Source organism: Primulina tabacum, chromosome 7 (genome assembly GCF_025594145.1).
Source record: "Primulina tabacum isolate GXHZ01 chromosome 7, ASM2559414v2, whole genome shotgun sequence".
In the NCBI taxonomy this organism is placed as follows: Eukaryota; Viridiplantae; Streptophyta; class Magnoliopsida; order Lamiales; family Gesneriaceae; genus Primulina; species Primulina tabacum.
Window position 1 is genome coordinate 32,002,729 of NC_134556.1, and position 15,325 is coordinate 32,018,053.

Here is a 15,325-nt window from a genome sequence, read left to right on the forward strand (position 1 = left end):
TTGATCTATCCGGGCTAATATTATATATTCCAAAATTTATAAAATTTACATATATTTTTTTTAAAAAAAAAATTGGGTCACCTGGCCTAAAGCTCGGGTATAGGAGCCTTTGGCTCCGCCCCTAGATTTGTCGTATACTAAAATCCTTGTAAGGACTCAAAAAAAATATCAAGATATTGGAATCTTGAGTTTGCTCAGCTCATGTTGGACGTAAGATTTACACGATCGAAAAATGTTCATTCTTGTATGTTAAACAAAATGGTAAGGATATCGCTATATTGTTGATTTATGTGGACGATTTAATAATTACAAGAAACGATATTGAATCCACGTCTGCTCTTAAATCCCATGTGCACTTTAAGATAAAAGTTAACGATCTCAGGCCTCTCAAGTACTTTTTCAGGAACTGAAGTGGCTTGCTAAAAACAAAGTATCTGTTTGAATCAAATAAAATACACCTTGTTTTACAAACCAATTTACACTGATTGCGAACGAACAACTACAACTAGTGGTAATTGTGCAATCCAATATTTTAAGTCGTACAACAATCCAAACATCAGTCCAAGCATCATGCGTTGATCGTTTTCGTACTATACAGGTGCAATAATTTCTCTCTCAATAAGTGTATTTATTTCAATTCATAATAATCGAATATGTAACATTAACTTTGATATCAATTACATGATCAAACGCTTGTCGATTTATCTAAAGTTATATATAGTAGTAATGATGCAATTCCGATATTGTAAATCATATAAGAGGTCAAACGTCACACTTCGATCGCTCTCCCAACATAAGCAATATTGCACCCGACAATTTTAATAAAGACATTCACAAATATGTAACGAAAAATATTATTTTCATATGATCAAATCATACTTAATTGAATGGAAATTTTCTTTTTTAAAATATATAGTACATGAATTTTTAATTTCAAATAAAAATGGAAAATTTCAAATTATATTATATAAATAAATAATACATAATTTTAAGGGATACTTGATTTTAAATCACCAACAACAAAATCAAATGTGTATTCAGTTCCTGTCAAATCTATATTTTCTCTTTGACCCCTTGATGTAATCGGGTAAAAATGAGTATGATATGCGTGGGCAATTTCACCGGATCGGATTATGAAAATGATGAGAGATGAGAGCACAGCGAGATGAGTCTAAACCAAAGGTTTTTCTCCCGAGAAAAACTGGTGTTGTCCTGCAAATACGAAGATAACCACGTGAATAGGCACCGGAGGGATGTCCGATGTAGCCACTCTGATGCTAAAGTCAGCAGGTGAATAAGGAAAAAGCCATGTAGCAAAGAGAAATGCTTTATAAGTGGTGTATATTCTAGAGAATAAATTATGTGGGCAAGATATACGTGAATGAATCCCTTAATGTTAAAACAAACATGATATTTATAGAAAAAAAGACAATGATTACCTTGTTTTCAGTGTCCACTTAATAATTATGGCAAAATGGTTGTCCATACCCTGCTTTCTGACACAAACTTCTCTGACACGCCAAAATGTCCCTTTCGCCCTGTAAAATCCACATAATTTTGACGGTAATGATTATCAAGATAAGGTATCACATGATTGTGCACTTAAGTGCGGTGCTATTTTTCGAGGTAACTCGGGTAGAGGGCCATCACCCGGTAACTCGTCTGAAAACCCAAGTCTCTGGTAGCCCGAGGAGATGATTTTGCCCGGCTGTTATTGGATTGGCCCAAAGCTTTTCATAACCTGATCCATGACTTGGGATCATTCAGAACCCCTGACCTGGGCCTCCCGGGGTATCACCACTCCCTCTCTAAATAGTCGGGCTAGAGTATAGCTCGCTATCCCGATCACTCTTTTATTTCGGGTCATGAAAAATTTTGCATCTTGGAAATTGTGTAGGGATATGAAAGGTCGGGTTCAGAATTCGAAGCATCTCAGACTGTTCACCTTCTCATAATTCGAAGCATTTTGGGCCGTTCAAATTCTAGGCCATACGTCATCATGACATCAGTCCTACCAAACTGAGAATATGAAACGAAAAAAATTCCATGACCGGGAACAAAAGAGTGATCGAGATAGCGAGCTAGACTCTAGCCCGACTATTTAGAGAGAGAGTGGTGATACCTCCTAGGAGGCCCGGGTCATGGGTTATGAATGATCCCGGGTCATGGATCAGGTTATGAAAATATTTGGGCCAATCTGATAACATCTAGACAAAATCATCTCCCCGGGTTACAGAGGATTGGGTTTTCAGACGAGTTCCTGGGTGCTGGCCCTCTACCTGGGTTACCTCGATAATAGTACCGCACTCAAGTGCACAAGCATGTGATACCTTATCTTGGTAATCATTACCGTCAAAATCATTTGGATTTGATAGGGCAAAAGGGACAGTTTGGCGTGTCAAAGAAGTTGGTGTCAGAAAGCAGGGTATGGGCAACCATCTTGCCATAATTAGTAAGTGAGCATTGAAAACAATGTCATCATTGAATTTCTTTCTGTAAATATCATGTTTGTTTTAACATTAAGGGATTCATTCACGTATATCTTGCCCACATAATTTATTCTCTAGAATATACACCGCTTATACAACATTTCTCTTTGCTACATGTCGTTTTCCTTATTCACCTGCTGACTTTAGCATCGGAGTGACCACGCCGGACGTCCCTCTGGCGCCCATTCACGTGTTTATCTTCGTATTTGCAGGACAATACCACGTGGTCGTGGGTTCGCATGGGCAACTATCTTGCCACAATTAATAAGTGGACACCGAAAACAATGTCATCATTGACTTTTTTCTATAAATAACATGTATGTTTTAACATTAAGAGATTCATTCACATATATCTTGCCCACATCATTTATTCTCTAGAATATACACCACTTATACATCATTTCTCTTTGCTACATGATTTTTCTTCATTCACCTGCCGACTTTAGCATCGGAGTGGCCATGCCGGACATTCTTCCGGCGCCCATTCACGTGGTTATCTTCGTATTTGCAGGACAACATCAGCTTTTCTCGGGAGAAAAACCTTCGGTTTGGACGCATCTCGCTGTTCTCTCATCCCTCATCATTTTCATAACTCAATCCGGTGAAATTGCCCACACATATCATACCCATTTTTACCCAGTTACATCATCCCTGATTCGAAAAAATGTTTCTACACTTCTTAGGCCCACAATTAATTTTTTGGATGAAATTCGGCACAAAACATTGAAATCTGGAACATATATACGATACTGCAGAACAAATTGTTTTAGATTTGATACAAAAGATAGAATTTTGAGTATAAAATTGGAACAACTATATTAAAATCGATAATTTGTATACTTGTTTGTGTGCTAAAATATCATATATTAATACCTGACCTGATAGAGTTTATATTGAAATATCATATATTAATATCATATTTTCAATGTTATGTATCCATTTTCATCCAGAAAAACATGTCATTAATACCAAAATTTTCTACACATGTTTAGATACTCAAAAATCTTATATTAGTTTCATGTCTAAAATATTTAATACTCATATATTAATAACAGTTTTGTACCGAATTTTCATCTGAAATGACGTGTTATTAATATCAAGATTTGTTATACATGTTTGGATATTCAAAAATCATATCAGTGTCATATCTAAAACATTTAATTCTGAAATAATATATTAGTTTCATATTTTCAATGTTTTATATAAAATTTCATCCGAGAGAACATATGTGGTATCGGGGAGCGTTAAAACATATTGTATTATTCAGGGGCTGCATAAAAAAATCGATATGAAAGAGACTAAACGCATATTTAACTATTGAGATGAGAATTTATTAATCATTTGTTATATTTTTATTCATAAATATAATAATAAAATACAACATAATATACTTATTAATTTCATTAATTTATTCCTACCTTTAGTCTTTAAAACATAAATAATATCTTCATCACTAAAGTGTAAATAAAATAAAGTTTATTGTAAGATAGACTTGTATATCTATTTTCACAAGGGGAAATTGGAGAAAAATCCCTATCAACATATATATTTTGATGTTCAGTCCCTATGTCAGGAAAATTAATTTTTCACTTCCTGACATACCATAAATATTTTTATTAACTCTCTGTTAAAAGATTTATGAATTCTTGACTTTATTATTATGAAAAAATTTGTGGCTTCTTCTTTCTCTTTCTGCTTCACTCGTTCACTACGTTTTCTACAAAAATCCTCATCTGAAACAATGGAAGAACACCTTTAAAACTTGTCTCACCATTCTTACACTTTCAATTATTCTCATTTACCCCTGTTTTCTCTTTCATTTAACTCGTTATTGTTTACTTCATCGAGGAAATCACATATCAAAAAAAAATGTCTTCGCACTGGTTTCTTCGATTTGTCGATCTTTTTTATTCCAGGTTTTTCTTCGATTATCCGCTTGTTTTTGTTCGATTTTCATAGGTTTTGTTCAATTTGCCTCTGTGTTTTGATAATTTTTTGGGCCGCAGGTTTTTGTTCAATTTTTTGTTGGGTTTTAGCAGTAGGTTTTTGTTCAATTTGTGTTGTTTTAAGCATGTGCCGTAGTTGATTCAGCTGTTTTTGAATGATTTGTTGATCCTTTTTTTATTAAAAAAATTAATTATATTTTCGAGTCGACTTATAGAGTAGAAAGAAGGATATAGAGTCAACTTAAATTTTTTGTGCTTCATATTTTGTATTTGATATTGAGTTTCTTATGTTAATGATTTTAATGGTATATGTTGGATGTACTTTAAAACTTTATTTGTTCTATTTATATTGGTTATTGTGATACAATTTTATATGTTCTGAATGCAGATACATTGATTTAAATGAGTCTTATAGGTTGAGGAGAAATGATGCGAAATCATGATGTTCTTTTATGTATTTAAAAAATGTGATGAAGAAACTTAACAAGACAATAATCTTGTGCATTTATATGCTCAATAGTTTGGACCAAGACGATGATGGATCTATGATGTCTGCTGTGCAAAATTTAGGAGATATCACATATAAAAATGAAAATCATAGAAGAGTTAAATGACCCATGCTGAGAACTAAAACTTCCTGGAACTTAATTATGAGGAGAACCACTGTCTTCTAGACCCAAAAAGTTCAACAAGTCGAAGAAACCAGTGCAAAGACAATTTTTTTGGATATGTGATTTCCTTGATGGAGTAAACAATAACGAGTTAAATGAAGGAGAAAACAAGGATAAATGAGAATAGTTGAAAAGGTAAGAATGGTAAGATGAGTTTTAAAAGTGTTTTTCCATATTTTCCGATGAGGCTTTTTGTAGAAAGACGAGTGAAGCAGAAAGAGGAAGAAGAAGCCACAAAATATTCCATAATAATAAAGTCAAGAATTTGTAAATCTTTTAACAGGGAATTAATAAAAATATTTATGGTGTGTCAAGAAGTGGAAAATTAATTTTCCTTACACAAGAACTGAACACCAAAATATGTAGTTGATAGAGATTTTTTACTCCAATTGTCTCTTTTCAGAAATCATGTTAATCTAATATATATTTAAAATAAAAAAATTAATATCTTTTCATAAATCGAGTTGATATATATGATTGGTTATCTGAATGTCTACTCCTCTGCTGTTACACTACCTACGGTTCTTGACAATTACCATTAAAATAATCGCTATCTCATCAATGAACCTCACCAATAATCTGATCTTGGGTGATGGGTACAGCCAGATTGTGCATTCTAAGTAGCATAGGAATCGTGGGTCTCACCCGAAATCCTAGGAGGAAGAATTCTGCGTGTTCCAGAAGTTTTAACTTCCCTTTCTTCGGGCGCGTCACCCACTCTACGGCTTCGTCTCCGCTGGCCCCTCGTCCTTCAGTGAAAGTCAACGCCTTTTCCTCCGTCGGTATGAGCTACCTGTTTGTTTACAGTTTGTGGTGAATCGATGCTGTGGTTCTTTGCTGCGTTATCGATCGAGCTTTTAGTTGTTATTGGAAGTTTGGATTCTTGTTTTTATGTAACACGAACTGAGTGTGGATAATTGGTTAAGAAAATAACGTGTGTATCGTATTAAACTTTATGTGATTGATGATTTTGAGTTGCTGATATGATATGTAAGAACATTGGTATTCAATACATCCATTCTTTATGGACACATGTTTTTTATTTTGGAGTTATATGACTGTGCTGTACAGATGTTAGCATAGCCATCTGGTTGAATGTGGATGATGTAGCGTTATGTGATTTTAATATATGTGCCAAATATGTTGAAGGTGCACGAAGCGAAGAATCGGAAGCTTCATCTTCAGGAATGGTCGGGGCTAATGACTTGTTGATTGTTGGGCCAGGTGTGCTAGGACGCATTGTGGCCGAGCAATGGCGAAAGGTATTTTATGAAAAAACCTACAATATGGAGTGCTCTCTTGGCCGAGTTAGTTTCCTTGCCTTAAAACGTGATTTAACTTAGTTGGTACACATCTAGTTTTCATAATACACATCTTTAAGTAGATGTTGCATCATTTGTCTAAGATTTTGGTATTCTTGTCTGAGAGATGTTGGTTTTGGAGATGGTCTTGAATGAAAGATTTTGCGGTGACATATGTTTTGTAAAAGATTGGTGCGGCGTCCCTTGAAAGCTCTTTAGTGTTAATGTGTTTTTGCATTTGGGATGTATTTGTCATCTAATTGATGTGCTGTGGATACCTAACAGTTTGTGAATGACTGAATGTTTAAATGTGTTAGGAACATCCGGGTTCTCAAATTTATGGGCAGACCAGAACAAGTGACCATCACGACGAGTTAATTCAAATGGGGATCAGTCCATCTCTGAAGGGAACCCAAGTGGCTCATAAGTTCCCTTATGTGATTTACTGTGCCCCTCCATATCAAAATCCAGATTACCCTGGTGATGTCAGGTGCTTGTAAAAACATATGTACATAGCACACATTTTTCAGTTTGTTGCCCAGTAAGCTATTTGCTATTTGAATTTTTTTTCTTTTGAATTGAAAATTTTGTGGCTCGTGCATGTTTTTGATACCTGCAAATCACTTGTGTTCTTTGATCAGAACCAATTTTTCTCATGCATGTGGGAAGTCTGTTATTGTAGAACAGATGATGGAATAACACAATTTAGACTTCGATTACTCCTGTTCCATGGCATGAAAAATCATCTCCAAAACTTGATTATAAATCTTTAATTATCTTGGTCTGGAACTTTTTAAACCCGTCAGAAGAAATCTTAATATATTTATTGTTGTAACAATCCGCTCTTGAACTACCTTATATCATTGGAAGAATTGAAGCTAGATGACAATCTGATTCCTTGTGTCACCATATAAACAGGGAAGCGACTCTAAATTGGAATGGTGAAGGATCTTTTGTATTTACTTCAAGCTCTGCTCCTTATGATTGCAGTGATAATGGATCTTGTGATGAGGTATCTAATCTGATACATGGTAACTTTCTACTGGTAACACTTGAATTCGGTTTCTTAAAAAGCTACTCTGTTGAAAAATCAGCCACCAAACAAGTAAAAACAAGGTTCTTAAAATGTGTATTATTATTTTCAACATTAAATATGCATGTTGTGCTACGAAATATTTCAATAGTTTTTCCTTGCTCTATACTTCATAGGATACTCCAGTGGTACCAATAGGGAGGAGCCCGAGAACTGATACTTTACTCAAGGCAGAGAAAGAAGTGTTGGAGGCAGGAGGATGTGTTGTTAGATTGGCTGGACTTTACATATCCTTTTTGGATTTTGAGTAATTGTTATTATGTCTAAGAGATGTTTTCAACCTTTAAATCATCGAGTCAAGCTGCAAAAAAAAAAGACCTTAACTTGCATCACAAAGCAGATAGAGGCGCTCATTCATATTGGTTGGAAAAAGGGATTCTTGACGTTCGTCCAGACCACATTCTCAATCTAATACATTACACGGTGAAATTCCAGGCTGCTATGTTCGCTTACATCCTTTTCCATTTAGATGAATATGACTTATGATTCGTAATATGCTTCAATTCTATGGAAACATAATCGAATGTGATGGTTCATGTATTTTTTATAGGATGCAGCATCACTTTCAATTGCCATCTTGAAAAAGAATCTTCGAGCCAGAATTTTTCTTGGCTGTGACAATCACCCTTTATCAAGGTTATCTCGTTATATCCTGAGTTTGTGTACATGCCTGGAATTTAAACATTTAAAAAATCTCGATATCATTACAAATGCGTTGTTTTCTTTCAGGCAGGAAGTGATGGAATTGGTCAATAAGAGTGGGAAGTTTAGTAAGAAGTTTGATGCTTTTACAGGCAAGCTCTTATTCTTAGTATTGTGTCACTAGTTTAAATTTGAAGAAAATTATACTTAACACACATAACATGCATCCCAATAATGTAAATCGCCCTACAAAGCTTAAAACGGCGATTGTATTTACTTCCACTAAGATACAAACAGGCAAGCCTTTCACTCACTCTTTATGCACGAATACATCAAAATGTCTTCGTTTATACCCCTAAAAATGTAACATGGGCATGCATCATGGAAGAGAAAAGTAATATCTTTTAAAATAAAATTTTAAAAAATTGGTATTATGATGATCAGCTTTTTTATTTACGAGGTAAAAATCTCCCATGTCGAATAATTTCTTTTCTGAAAGTGGCAACTTTTGGTAACAATTGTTATTTTGCAGGAACTAATGATCCTCTTGGAAAGAAACTAAACAACTCGAAAACTCGTGCTGAGCTAGGATGGGAGCCAAAATATCTCAGCTTTGCACAGTTTCTTGAGAGCCTCTAATTAGCTCTTTCCATCATTCTCATTGCTTGGAGATTTTTCTAGAGTTAGCATTGCTTAAAGATCTGATTGTACCGGACAATGCATACATGTCTCTCACTTTTTCTTATTGTACTTGCTTTTTTCCTGCAAATTTTTTAGAAACTGTTTAAATTTCTGACCTCGATGTACATGAATATAAGCATTTTAGCATCTTTGATATATACCAAATGATTGGGAATGTGATTGAAATTCTCCACCTCTCTGTACACGAATATAAGCATTCCAGGGTGTTGAGCAAATCAGGTCCGGCAATATACAGACATTTTGCAGATGAATATTGATACCCCAGGGATGGGTCCACTACCCCTGGCCCATCCATAACCCAAATGGAAGACAGGTCCATTAAGGGCCCAAGTATTCTCCTATAAATAACAGGTTTGAGTGTTTAGTTCGTTCATTCACTATATTATTTTCAGCAGCGTCTTTAGCTGCTCCTCCCATATATCCTCAGTCTCTGACTTGAGCGTCGGAGGAGCTACGTCAGGACACCCTCCTGACCTCCTTCTAACGATCATATTTGTGATTTCAGGTTCAGGGTAATTTCAAAACCTGCATCTGGACTAGTGATACTTGCTGGAAGCGGACCCCAAAATTTTCCGTGAGTATCACTTGGCGCCGTCTGTGGGAAGTTTGAGTTGAGACGTAGAGATGGTAGGCAAGAGAGGGAGTAGAAGAGCTACCTCAGCATTATCGCGTCCTTAGAGAGGACCCGAACAATATCATGTTGAGACAAGACAGGAACAACCGCATCTTGAGACGAGACAGGAACAACCTCGTTAAGAGACAAGAGCCGAACAACTTCGTCAAGAGACCAGGGTCGAGCAACCTCGTCCTAATGAAAATGTGGGGAACTTGACCCTGGAGCAGTTGGGTCAATTTATCACTCGGACAGTGGATGAGGCTATGAAGAGGAACCAAGAATCTATGTTCATTGAAGAGCAGACCACTCGCCAGGAGCGAGAGGAAAATGTTGAGGGCCAGCAAAGCAGGATTGGAGAGACACAACCCCACCAAAGCGGGGAGATTAGTGAGATGGGAGAAATGTGGAAGGAAATACAGATGTTGAGGCAGTAGTTGGGAAGCAGAGCGCGACTCCCAAGAGGAAGTCTTTTTTCACTAGTCATTTTAGAAGAAGGGCTTCCTCTAAATTTTCGACAGTCGAATGTGGGAGAGTACGATGGACATACTGACCCCGAGTAACACTTGGGGAGGTTTGAGAATGCAGCCATGTTACATCAATATTTAGACGGGGTCAGGTGCAGGGTGTTTCTAGGCACGTTGGTGAGGTCAGCCCAACAATGGTTTAACACCTTGCATGCCAACTCCATACGATCTTTCAAGGATTTTTCCGCTGCTTTCTCGCACAGATTTGCTAGCAACAAAAAACACCAAAAAAACTATTTGAGCCTATTCGTGGTGAAACAAAAAGAATCTGAAACCTTGCGAGAGTTTGTCCAGCGTTTCAACAACGCAGCGCTGGAGATAGCAGCGGTCACTCTTGACATCATGATAAGTGCCTTTACCCAGGGACTTAGAGGAGGAGAGTTCTTTAAATCGTTAGTGAAGAAACCTCCATCAAGTTATGATGATCTGTTATCTTGGATGGAAAAATATGTAAATCTTGAAGATGCCCAACGGCATAAGAGGATGGAGCAGCGGCCTGGGGGAAGTAGAGTTGAGGGAGCGGAAAGATGAGGTAGGAAGAGAGGCGCGGGCGAGAGGAGGATGATAAAGTTAGGGGCAGAGGACAATTCTCATCCCATGTTCCTCTGGATGAGAGTCGTGACAAGGTGATGGAAGTGAGGGAGCCCGAGGAGAGGTGGGAGAAGTCGCAAAGGGTTGAGTGCAATGCTAGATTGCCTTCGCGGGATAGACGAGAAGGATCCTCATCCAGGAGTCAACAAAGGTCTCGCTCGTCTCCTAAGCGTGTTCAAGGCCCTCCATGGATAAATCAGAGGATTGGGGAGCAGAGAGGGGAAGGTCGAGGTCAAGATGTTCTTCAGGAGCCCGTCGAACCGAGGAGGAGAATGAATGAGGATAACCACCCTACGAGAGGAATGATTCATATGATCTCGGGGGTTGCTACTGATGGAGACTCTGGGCGAGCTCGGAAGGCACATGGGAGAAGTTGGAGAACTTTGAGATATCTAGGGGTGCAGACTTACCACAAAACCCCGTCATCAGCTTTGGGTCGGAAGACCTCCGAGGCGTTGTGACTCTACATAACGATGTCTTGGTGGTGACGGTCACCATTGTCAATTATGATGTGGCGATGATATTTATTGATAATGGAAGCTCTGTAAACGTCTTGTTCAAGAGCACGTTGGATCAAATGAAGGTGAAAGTATTCGAGTTTGAGTCGGTCTCCACCCCGCTGTATGAGTTTGCAGGACACGTCATCCCGCCTTTGGGTCAGATTGTTCTTCCCCTATCCTTGGGGACTAATCCTCTGCGGGTAACAAAAATGATAGCATTCACCGTGGTAGATACTCCATCAGCATATAATGGAATTCTAGGTCGGCCAGCCCTGAAGGATTTTAGAGCTGTAGCTTCCACTTGTCATCAGAAGCTTAAGTTTCCTGTAGGAAAAGGAGTTGGAGTCTTGTGTGGGGACCAAAAAGTCGCGCGTCGGTGTTATGAAGGGGTCGTGAGGGAGGAGGGAAAAGGAGCGCGTGTGGAGATTAACATGATTATGAATGGAAGAAGTGGGTGACTTGGTTCTGTTGAAGGTGCAAGAAGAGCAGATGGAAAGTTGGACCAAGAGTGGGAGGGTCTTTTCAAAGTGATTGAGAAATTTAATTCTTGAGCTTATTACTTAGAAAATGCTCAAGGCAAGGCTTTGAAGAGGCCCTAGAATGCTTACCACCTTAGGGAATATCATTCTGAATTTTATCGTTGATGTATTTCATCTTTGCATTTTCACATGTAATTAGTTGGAATTCAATAAAATCAAGTTCTTCTCTCCAGTTCATGAATGTTGGTGTATTATGAAAGTGAGAAAACTTAATTTTCCTGCTAAGGCATCGCCTAGCAGAGGAGTAGAGTTGGGAAAGAGAAAAATTTTATTTTTCTGCTAAGGCATCGCCTAGCAGAGGAGCAGAGTTAGAGAGGAGAAAAATTTTATTTTCCTGCTAAGGCACCGCCAAGTAGAGGAGCAGAGTTAGGGAGGAGAAAAATTTTATTTTCCTGCTAAGACATCGCCCAGCAGAGGAGCAGAGTGAGGAATGAGAAAAATCTTATTTTCCTGCTAAGGCATCGCCCAGCAGAGGAGCAGAGTTAGGGAGGAGAAAAATCTTATTTTCCTGCTAAGGCATCGCCTAGCAAAGAAGCAGAGTGAGGGAGGAGAAAATCTTATTTTCCTGCTAAGGCACCGCCTAACAGAGGAGCAGAGTTGGAGAGGAGAAAAATTTTATTTTCCTGCTATGGCATCGCCTAGCAGAGGAGCAGAGTTGGGGAGGAGAAAAATTTTATTTTCCTGCTAAGACATCGCCTAGCAGAGTGAGGGAGGAGAAAAAATTTATTTTCCTGCTAAGGCACCGCTTAGCAGAAGAGCAGAGTTAGGGATGAGAAAAATTTATTTTCCTGCTAAGACATCGACTAGCAGAGGAGCAGAGTTACGGAGGAAAAAAATTAAATTTTTCTGCTAAGGTATCGCCTAACAGAGAAGCAGAGTTGGGAAGGAGAAAAATTTTATTTTCCCGCTAAGGCATCACCTAGCAGAGGAGTAGAGTTGGAGAGGAGAAAAATTTTTATTTTTCCTGCTAATGTGTCGCCTAACAGAGGATTTAGAGGGTGAAGGTGGAGAATTTTTATTTTCCTGCTAAGGCGTTGCCTAGCAGAGGAGTTAGAGTGTGAGGGTGGAGAATTTTTATTTTCCTGTTAAGACCCTGCTTAACAGAGGAGTTACGAGATGATGAGGTAAGAGTTTTATTTTCCTGCTAAGGCATCACCTAACAGTGGAGTTAGAGGGTGAGGAGGTTGAAATTTTATTTTTCCTGCTAAGGACTATTCTAGCAGAGGAGTCAAGGGCACGGGGAAGTGAGAATTATTTTCCTTCAAAAGCTTAATAGAGGACCTTGAAGATGGGGGCGACGAGGGCATACCGTGTTAGAAAAATTTATTCGGTTTATCGATAACGAACGATGTTTGTCGCTACAAAAATTACGGGGATCGACCTGCTAGGCGAAGGGAGAGTGCGAGGCGAAGGGAGAGTGCGAGGCGCTGTGCTAGGCGAGAGTGCGGGCTGGGTGTGCGAGGCAGGGCGAGCATGCACTCGGCGAAGCGCGGCGAGGGCGAGGGCTTGGCGTGGCGAGCTCGGCGGAGGCGTGGCGCGCTGGGCGAGCGCTGGAGCGGTGCGGACGTGCGGGGCGAGGGCGCCGGACGAGCGGCGCAAGGGGGCGATGCGCGCTTGGGCGAGCAGGTGGGCAGGCACGCTGGGGCGAGCTCGGCGAGGGCGTGGCGCGCTGGGTGAGCGCTGGAGAGGTGCGGCCTTGTGGGGAGAGTGCGCCGGGCGAGCGCGCAAGGGGGCGAGGCGCGCTTGGGCGACCAGGTGGGCAGGCGCGCTGGAGCGGTGCGGCCGTGCGGGGCGAGGGCGGGGGGCGAGGCGCGCAAGGGCGGACGCACGCTGTTGGGGCTAGCGTGCAGGCGACGAGGGCTGGCTTGGCAATGCGCGCGCAGGGTGGCTAGGCGACGCGTGGCTTGGCGAGGGCAGGGTGGCTAGGCGAGGGCGTGAGGCGAGACGAGCGGCGAGGGCTGAGCTCGGCTGGCGAGTGCGGCGCTATGCAGATGAAGACTTGGCGCGGCTACTGTGTAGGCGAGAGCACAAGGCGCGCTGGCGGCTGAGCGAAGGCGGGCTGTGCTTGAGCGAGGTGATGGTGAGGTGATGATGAAGCGGCGCTAGGATTACTATTTGATTTGTTGCCAACTTTTTGGAGACCGACGAAAGGCAGGAAAAAAGTGCACAACTCGCGCCCGGAGAACCGAAGACAACACAATTAATCGAACTTTGAACCTGCAATTCAGTTCGACTCGGGAGGGGGAGACTGGTGATACAGGGATGAGCCCACTACCCCTGGCCCATCCCTAGCCCAAATGGAAGACAGGCTCATCAAGGGCCCATGTATTCTCCTATAAATAACAGGTTTGAGTGTTTAGTTCATTCATTCACTATATTATTTTCAGCAGCGCCCTTAGTTGTTCCCCTCATATATCCTCAGTCTCTGACTTGAGCGTCGGAGGGGCTACGTCAGGACACTCTCTTGGCCGTCTTCTAACGATCATATTTGTGATTTCAGGTTCAGGATAATTTCAAAACCTGCATCTCGACTGGTGACACTTGCTAGAAACGGACCCAAAATTTTCCGTGGGTATCAAATATTGTTGGGCAAATTGTATTCACAGTTTTTTTGAAAAAATCAAAATTGCAAGAAGCTCCTTAAACAAAATCAACTGTCTTTAAACTCTATACTCTTGCATCACAGACGTGCCTACGATTTAAAAACAAAGGGAAAATATTGTTGATTTTACATAGGTTGTTTCGTGCTTGACTTCTCGCAAGAATTGTGAATGCAATTACCCGAAGGATTATTGTTACAGCATTCAAGAATGTGCTAAATTTATTGATTTTGGCATTGGCTCCATATTGTTGTACCATTTTGTTCTGTTTCTCTGAGAATTTCTGTATTATAATTGAAATTTTCCAGAATAACATCTCAATACTCTTTGCTTCTCTTTCTAGTCTTGGACTTTGAATAAGAAATGAATTGTTGAGAAAACTGCTTTTATATGCATTTGCAATTGAAACATTTTCTGGAAATCAAGATAAATTTCATATGACTGTATAATTAATTTTCTTACTTAGTGTGAGCGTATTAGGTACGAAACAAAGAATGATTGAAAAACAACGAAATTAATCTAACTTATAAAACCAAGAGATACCGGTTCTCGATTTGACCATGAGTTATAGTTCGATTGTACAAACGTCAAGTTACCAGAACTTAAGGATGAAAATAATCAGAATGAAAAATAAAATTCTTCAAATGACATGAACATTCGATTATATCTCCAAAAACAAAAATAAACATTTTTGCAATTAAAAAGAACAAAAATAAAACCGAAGGATACGGAAATTTGTGAACTTTTCCGTATAATATTTGCTGAAGTTGTCAAGTGATTGTTGATTGAGTGAATGGCTCATCCCTTTTCTTTTCCAGTCGTTCCACTTAAACCCGGTACATGCTATGCGGTGTATCATAGCCCTCAGATTAAGGACGCATCCAGAAATTAAAGTTAAGATGGACTTGAACTTAATATAATAAGTTAATTTATATATATATATATATATATATATATATATATATGAGATATTAATATGAAAATAGTTAGCAAAATGATCTTGGTATTTTTTTTAAAAAAAAAACCTATTGTTCCTAGTGTATTCGAAATAGGAGAGTTAATTTTCAAAAAAGAAGTTTAATCAATATTATTTTTCAAAATTTATATATTA

At 39.2% G+C, this 15,325-nt stretch overlaps 1 protein-coding gene across 1 annotated transcript; it reads left to right on the top strand.

Annotated features, from left to right (window-relative positions):
- Positions 1 to 5,618: 5,618 nt before the first annotated feature.
- LOC142551279 (uncharacterized) lies at positions 5,619 to 9,016 on the top strand. The gene is made up of 9 exons (XM_075660426.1): positions 5,619 to 5,888; positions 6,256 to 6,368; positions 6,725 to 6,897; positions 7,326 to 7,419; positions 7,617 to 7,727; positions 7,834 to 7,923; positions 8,051 to 8,136; positions 8,230 to 8,294; positions 8,675 to 9,016. The coding sequence occupies exons 1-9, from the start codon at positions 5,699 to 5,701 to the stop codon at positions 8,779 to 8,781; spliced, it is 1,029 nt and encodes a 342-aa protein (XP_075516541.1). The 5' UTR covers positions 5,619 to 5,698; the 3' UTR covers positions 8,782 to 9,016.
- Positions 9,017 to 15,325: the final 6,309 nt, after the last annotated feature.

Excerpts from the sequence above, each read along its gene's own strand:
- LOC142551279 (XM_075660426.1), top strand. The coding sequence starts at position 5,699 with ATGGGTACAGCCAGATTGTGCATTCTAAGTAGCATAGGAATCGTGGGT. Across the intron at positions 7,924-8,050 it reads TCAATCTAATACATTACACG|GATGCAGCATCACTTTCAAT; the intron begins GTGAAATTCCAG and ends TATTTTTTATAG. Across the intron at positions 8,137-8,229 it reads GACAATCACCCTTTATCAAG|GCAGGAAGTGATGGAATTGG; the intron begins GTTATCTCGTTA and ends GTTTTCTTTCAG.